Raw genomic sequence first — 7,391 nt, 5'->3', positions numbered from 1 at the left:
AAATTTTACTCGGAACAATGACGGAGAAGTAAATATACTCGCCCGCTTGGCTAAGGAGTAAAAAATTTCCCCTTTCTTCCCCTCCCACGCGGCGCTCAATCCTCTGCCGCCGCCACCCAATCCACGCCACATCCGCAACCCGTCACCCATCCACTCACCCCACAGGCGACATGGCCGGATCCGGAGGCCGCCGCTGCTCCCCACCGCCGGTCCATAGCGCGTGGCCGGCGGATCCGTATGCCACGGCCGCTCCTAACCACCGGTCCGAGGCCGCAGTCTTTCCACCTCCTCCTCCCACGCCCGTGGCGGCTCCTCCTCCAGCGATGATTGGCGGAGGAGGTGGGAGGAGGAGGGACTTCGGCTCCAACGATGGCGGTAGCGACGGGCTGGACCTGATGATTGGCGGCATGTCTAGAAGGGAATGAAAGTAGCTCGAGGAAGAATCCGATGAATCGGATTAGGTTATATTTTTATCTAAATATGCCGAATCTAGTTTTAGTTCTATGTAATATATTAAATCTGCACCGAATTTAAAATTATGTAGCTGAATTTGCAACGAATGTGGTTTAGTTTGCACCGGATTTGCGTCGATTTTGTTTTACTCCGCTAAATTTGGGAGTTCGGTTAGAAACGGCTTTTATTTAGAGCAGTATAAATATACTTCACTAAGAGTTACTCCCTCTGAATACGTTCAGATCACTATTTTATGGGAAATGATTAGCATCCACCGGCGGATTGCTCCCAAACGTCAACCGCCTCCATCGTCTACCACGTGTCCATGTGACCCCACCCATTCTTCACCTTTCCTTCCCCCGAAACATCTCGATCCTATCGCTCTCCATCTCAACCAGGAACAGTTGCAGGGCCTCGGCTCGCACGGGTATCGATTGTGAAAAGACTATCAATTTCTGCAACAAGACCTCCCTTGCGGTATAATTCTGCAACAAGACCTTTGTTGCAAAATATTTCTGTAAATTTCCTAACTTAATTTCTGTAACAAGGATTTTGTCACGATAATTTCTACGACATGACCTCCGTTGCAAGGAAAAAAAACTGTAACAAGACCTGTGTTGTAAAAATTTCTGCAACACGGCCGATGTTGCGATGGTACAGGGTGACGCTCGGCCACTCAATCCGTGAGATCCGATGGCTTGTGAGGTGGCGGATCTTTTCAAAAGATCTGCCGGCCGACGCGTAGCGGCACCCCTATTTTATAGTGATCTAAACGCTCTTATATTATTTTACGGATGGAGTACCCCTCTATTTACTACTCCTTTATTATTTAATTTAGGGGATCGGCGTGAGATGCCATAACTAGCCCTAACTATCCGAGTCGTACACAACTATGGCATACAAGCCATGCACGATACGTTCATGGACTAATGACCCGACAACCTCGATCGCACTGAATCCTAATCGGACTCTCAACCAGGAAACCACCAAATAAATACCAGGCTCGCGTATTGGCCTGCAAAAAAGCACTACACCTTCCTGATCCAAACACAATTTGAATAAGGCTGGATTTTCTCCGCCGCCACCGCACAAACTGCAGCGATAGAATCATCGGTGCCAATGACTGTGTCGACGTGCACCTCCGAGACGGTGACGGGCAAGCACGTGTTCAGGATCGCCGACTACCATATACGCAAGGGTTTGGGCGTCCGCGAGTACATACAGTCAGCCACCTTCGCCATCGGCGGCTACGACTGGTGCGTTCGCTACTACCCCGACGGAGAAACCCAGGATTGCAGGGGCTACGTCTCCATCTTCCTTGAGCTCCTGACCAGGAACGCCAAGGTTAGGGCTGAGTATGAATTCAGGCTCGTCGACTCGGGCAGCGCGCTGCCGCCGTCGCCAGTGACACATCTGTTTACTAACAACTACAACACAGTCGACCCGGATGAAGATCCTGCTAGCTATGGAGCTCATAGGTTTATGAAACAGCAGGAGGTAAAACCGTACGTGCGGGACGACTGCCTGGAGATTGAGTGTGAAGTCGTCGTTATCAATGCTATAACAAAACTTGAGGTGCAGGATGTGCCGCCCTCGGACCTGCCGAATCATCTCCGGAAATTGCTGGATGGCAAGAGAGGAGCAGATGTGACGTTTGAGGTTGAAGACGAGGTTTTCTCTGCTCACAAGATTATGCTCGCGACGCGATCACCGGTTTTCGATGCTCAGCTCTATGGACCTCTGAGTGATTCCATGAGTAAGAACATAATCGTCAAAGACATGGAGCCCCCTGTTTTCAAGGCATTGCTTTACTTCATCTACACGGATTCTCTGCCTGCTATGGATGACGCTGATGATGGTGAGAGTGAAGACATGGTAAAGCACTTGCTCGTGGCTGCCGATAGGTATGCCATGGACAGGATGAAGATGATGTGTGAAGATATTCTATGCAAGAGCCTTGATGTCGAGACCGTGGCAACCACGTTGGCTCTAGCTGATCAGCATCACTGCAGCAAGCTGAAAGATGCTTGTGTTGAATATATCCTCTCTTCAAACAGACTGAATGCTGTGGTGGCAAGCAAAGGGTACGCACACCTCAAAAGATCATGTCCTGCTCTCATGTTTGATCTCTTTGAGAGGGCTACCAAGTCTCACAAAATTTAACTGCTCTTGGAAGTGTTTAATTACACCATTAAATGATACTCCCTCCGATTCAAAATAAGTGTCGCAGCTATGAACTAAGGTTAGTTCGACATTAGTTCAAAACTGCGACACTTATTATGGATCGGAGGGAGTATAAAAGGCAGGCATCCTAGGCTTGCCCCCGCCTTTGGTTTGTAACAGTATCATTTAATATAACGGTGTAAACACTTCTTCGAAAAAAGTCTGAACGCAGACAGGGTTTCAAAGAGGTGTAAACTTAGAAGTTGAGTTGAGATACAATATAAATGAAAATGGTGATCATCTTCTAATTCTGGATCATGCAGATTCGGACTTTCCTGACCTAATTTGCAGCTTGGTCGACGTCCCTGATGCAGTCACCTTTTCGCTAACAGAAGAAGAAGAAGCAACTAAACCGAACAAGTCTATCTGCTCCACTCACATAACATAGCATATCCTAATCCAGTCACATACCACATCATGCTCTGACCTAGGATCACTACCACTCAACAAATAAGAAAATATTGCTCATAAACTCCCGACTAAACAAGTTTCAGCTATCAGCTGCGAAAGAAAATGCGGCTCACTGGTCTCCCTTCACGGCGTCCATGTCATTCACGTAGACATCATCCAAGCTCCTCTTGCTATCCTTCATGGTGTTCTTCAGACGGCGTTTCTGTTTCAAACAAAACACAGCAAGGATTAGGATGAAGATAACTAAGCACCCAAACATCAAATGAACTAGTTTATGGCTAGTAAGATGGCTATCAACTATTATATGGCAGTAAAAAGCCAAAATGATGCAGTTCTTTCGGCAAAATGGATGAAACACCTAGGTATCACAAACTTCTCCAGGCCAAGGAAACCTGGTTTTATGCCAGATTATACACTTGTCATATAGGAGGGAAATCAACATGATGTTAAATATAAATCAGAAGACATGCATAAAGACCGAGTGAAATATGAAATCAAAGGCTGAAATCTGTGCGCACATACAAATTCAAGGGATGTTTAAATCTGTGCGCCGACATTGAGGGTCGGGAGGAGGATAGGTGGAGTGGCGGCAGCTGATGGTTGGTACGGGAGGAGATGGGAGAAGGGTACTAGGGTTAGGCTGGTGTGGAATCGCAGTTAAATGGGCTGGCTCGAAAATTTCGACTCCCCGGGCTGGCAACTTAAAGTTTTCCTTCCCGCGCATGTTCTCTCACTTTCGGTCTCGTTTTTTCCCATCCCACTAACGTCTGAGTTTAGTTGTTTCTCATCCTAGTTGCAAGCCCATCATAATCATACAATTGCTCCGGTAGTTGTGTTTTTTGTCCCAGTTGCTAGTCCACACCCCAGACTCCGCAATCGGCCATGTAGGTGTTGTGTCCCACGTGAAAGCCCATCCTCGGCTCACAACTGGCCCGTAATTGTTTTCGTCCTAGTTGCAAGACTAGCCCAGACCCGTAGCTGGGCCACATAGCTGTTGTTGCCTGAGTTGCAAGTCTACCCTTGACTCGCAACTGGGCATGTAGTTGTGTTTCGTTAGATGCAAGCTCACCCTCGAATCGCAATTTGGTCCATAGTTGTTTTTGTCTCAGTTGCAAGTCCACCATCAACCAGCAACTAGGCAACTGGTTATTTGTTGTATTTATTTTGTGCGAGTTGCAAGCCCATGCTAGTCTCTTGCAACTTGGCCTCTTTTTTTCGATAAAGGACTTTTCATTGTATAGATATATCGAGGTGATACAATCGCATTGAAAGAAAGCCCGGCCTCTGCATAGCTAGATGCACACAGCCAAAACGTCCAAAGCACCCTAGAAATAAAATATTTCAATACAAAGCCAAGCAATAAATCGTGTCTAGCCTAAGGAGCGGTAGATCCTATCCGTAAATCACACCGTCATCCATGGGGGTAGAAAACCTCCCTGGCCGTACGCTCCAGCCGTGTAGACGCCATCATAAAAAGGTCCCTGTCCTCCGGCTTCTGCAGGATAGACCATGTACGGAGCCATCGTGTACAAACATGGATAACCTGCATAGGAGATGAGACACATTTATTGTTAAAAACCAGATCATTCCTGGTAAGCCACATTGCCCAGCATAAGGCCGCCGCTCCCACAAGAATATGTGCAGAAAATTGTTTATCAATACCCCGCAACCAGTTGCCGAACATATTCCGTGCACTACATGGTGGGTATAAATTCGAAGCTATTTGGACCATGGCCCAAACCGCCCGAGCGAACTTGCACTCAAAAATAAGTGTTTGATAGACTCGTCATGTTGGCAAAAGACACATGTCTTAGACCCATGCCAGTTTCATCGTGCCAGATTATCTCTAGTTAGGATGACTCCTTTGTTTAGAAACCAGAGGAGAATCTTCACTCTTAGGGGAATTTTTAGTTTCCACAATTTTCTGTTATCAACCGGAATATCACAATGGACCATTGCATCATACATGGATTTCACCGAAAATTTGCCATTCTGATGCAAGTTCCATCGAAAGGTGTCCGGCTCATCTGACAGTTGAATGTCCTCCAGACGAGTGAGTAATTCATTCCATGCTGCCAAACGAGTGCCCAAAAGATCCCTACGGAAAGAAATATCGGGGTTTTCTTGTCCTAAGACTTGTTTGATCGTGAAAAATTTATGTCTAACAATCCTGTACAAGCTCGGATATTGCACCATTAGTGGGTTATTCCCTAGCCAGGCATCTTCCCAGAAACGAACCTGAGAGCCGTCCCTAACCGAGAAGGTCCCAAATTGGAAGAAGAATTCCTTGGCCTTCATGACTCCACTCCAAAAATGTGAATCCCCAGGTTTCCAATAAATTTGAGAAATGGCATTGGATCCCACATACTTATTGCAAATTATTTCCTGCCATACAACATTCTCAATGAGTAGTTTATAAACCCACTTGCTGAGAAGGGCGTTGTTTTTAACCTCAAGGTCTTGGATTCCCAGGCCCCCTTGACTTTTAGGTCTGCATAATACGCTCCACCTAGCCAGTCGATATTTCTTAGTTTCATTATCACACTGCCAAAAAAATATGGATCTAAAGTAATCGAGCCGCTGTAGAACCCCTTTCGGCAGATGAAAGAATGACAACATATATAAAACCATGTTGCATAGGACATAATTGATCAAGATCAATCACCCCCCATACGATAAGAGTTTGGCCTTCCAACTGGCTAAACATTTCTCAAGTCTCTCTTCCACATGCCTCCACACAGCGATAGTTAAACGACGATAGTGTATGGGGATACCCAGATACCGAATCGGAAATTGCCCACACTGGCATCCAAAAATCTCGGCATACTCTGGTGCTGATTCTGCAGCATCGCCAAAGCAAAAAAGTTCGCTCTTATGAAAATTAATTTTGAGACCAGAAAGTTCCCCAAAAGCACATAAGAGCAGCTTAAGATTTCTTGCCTTGTCTAAATCATGATCCATGAATAAAATCGTGGCATCCACATATTGTAGAATGGATAGACCATCTTCTACCAAGTGTGGAATGACCCCGCTAATTTGACCATCCAACTTAGCCCTCTCTGCAAGGGTCGCTAGCATGTCAGCCACAATCTTAAACAGAATAGGGGATGCGGGGTCGCCTTGACGCAGCCCCTTCCTTGTCTAAAAATAGTTGCCAACGTCATCGCTAACTTTTATGGCCACACTACCTCCAGAGACAAAGCTCTCTACCCAGCGACACCATTTTTGCGAAAACCCCTTCATGCGCAAGGTTTGCAACAGGAAGAGCCACTTAACTTTGTCGTAGGCTTTCTCAAAATCAATTTTAAGAATGACACCATTCAACTTTTTCCGGTGCAGGTCATGAACAGTTTCGTGCAAGACGACCACTCCATCTAATATGTTGCGTCCTTGCATAAATGTTGTTTGAGTGGGTTTTACGACGTGGTCCGCTACACTGTTCAACCGGTTGATCGCTACCTTCGTAAAAACTTTAAAACTTACATTCAGAAGGCAAATCAGTCTATATTGCTAAATACGACTAGCCTCCTTAATCTTAGGCAATAGGATAATTTCCCCAAAGTTTAAACGAGAAATGTCAAGGTCCTCGGAATGCAGTTGGTTAAACAACTGAACCAAGTCTGCCTTAATCACGTCCCAAAAGCATTGATAGAACTCAGCGGGAAAGCCATCCAGTCCCGACGCCTTGTTGTGTTCCATCTGAAAAACCGCAGTTCGAATTTCCTCCTCAAAAAACGGAGAGGTTAGGAATTCATTTTCCACTTCTGTAACTCGAGTAATGTCATGAGTGATGGATTCGTCCAGCTGGAAATTAGTTTCAGCTGAAGGCCCAAAAAGGTCTTTGTAGAACTTAGTGATATAATTTCTAAGTGGTACGTCCCCCTCTATTCGGCCTTCCTCCTAGTCAAGAGCGAATATACGCTTCTTTCTGTGCCTGCCATTGGCTAGCATTTGAAGGTATTTCGTATTATCATCACCTTGCACCAGCGAATCCGCTTTGCTACGTTGGTACCATTTAATCTCTTCCTTGCATAGTAGGCGGGCAATCTGCTCGTTAAGATTACTTTTTTGCTCAATCTCAACAGCAGACAGTGGCCTCAGCTCCGCTATTTTATCAAGGGAATCGATTAAGGTAGACAATCGCAAATTTCCTTTTTTTTGTAAATGCCCGCAGTATGTTTGGCCCATCCTCGAAGGAATCGACGCAAGGCGCGAATTCGATTATTCCATCGTTGAATGGGTGTGTTGCCGCGAGGCTGGCGCGCCCACACCTTCTTAACCATCTCATGAAAACCCTCTCTAGT

The 7,391-nt window shown here is 45.9% G+C and overlaps 1 protein-coding gene across 1 annotated transcript; it reads left to right on the top strand.

Moving 5' to 3' along the window:
* Window positions 1-1,572: 1,572 nt before the first annotated feature.
* Window positions 1,573-2,641, top strand: LOC109768874 (BTB/POZ and MATH domain-containing protein 1-like). The gene is made up of 2 exons (XM_073495856.1): window positions 1,573-1,709; window positions 1,788-2,641. Exons 1-2 carry the CDS (start codon window positions 1,573-1,575, stop codon window positions 2,614-2,616), a joined length of 966 nt encoding a protein of 321 aa, XP_073351957.1. The 3' UTR covers window positions 2,617-2,641.
* The last annotated feature ends 4,750 nt before the right edge of the window (window positions 2,642-7,391 follow it).

The sequence above is a fragment of the Aegilops tauschii genome, chromosome 3, assembly GCF_002575655.3.
Source record: "Aegilops tauschii subsp. strangulata cultivar AL8/78 chromosome 3, Aet v6.0, whole genome shotgun sequence".
Taxonomy (NCBI): Eukaryota; Viridiplantae; Streptophyta; class Magnoliopsida; order Poales; family Poaceae; genus Aegilops; species Aegilops tauschii.
This window is presented reverse-complemented; position numbering and strand designations above follow the sequence as displayed.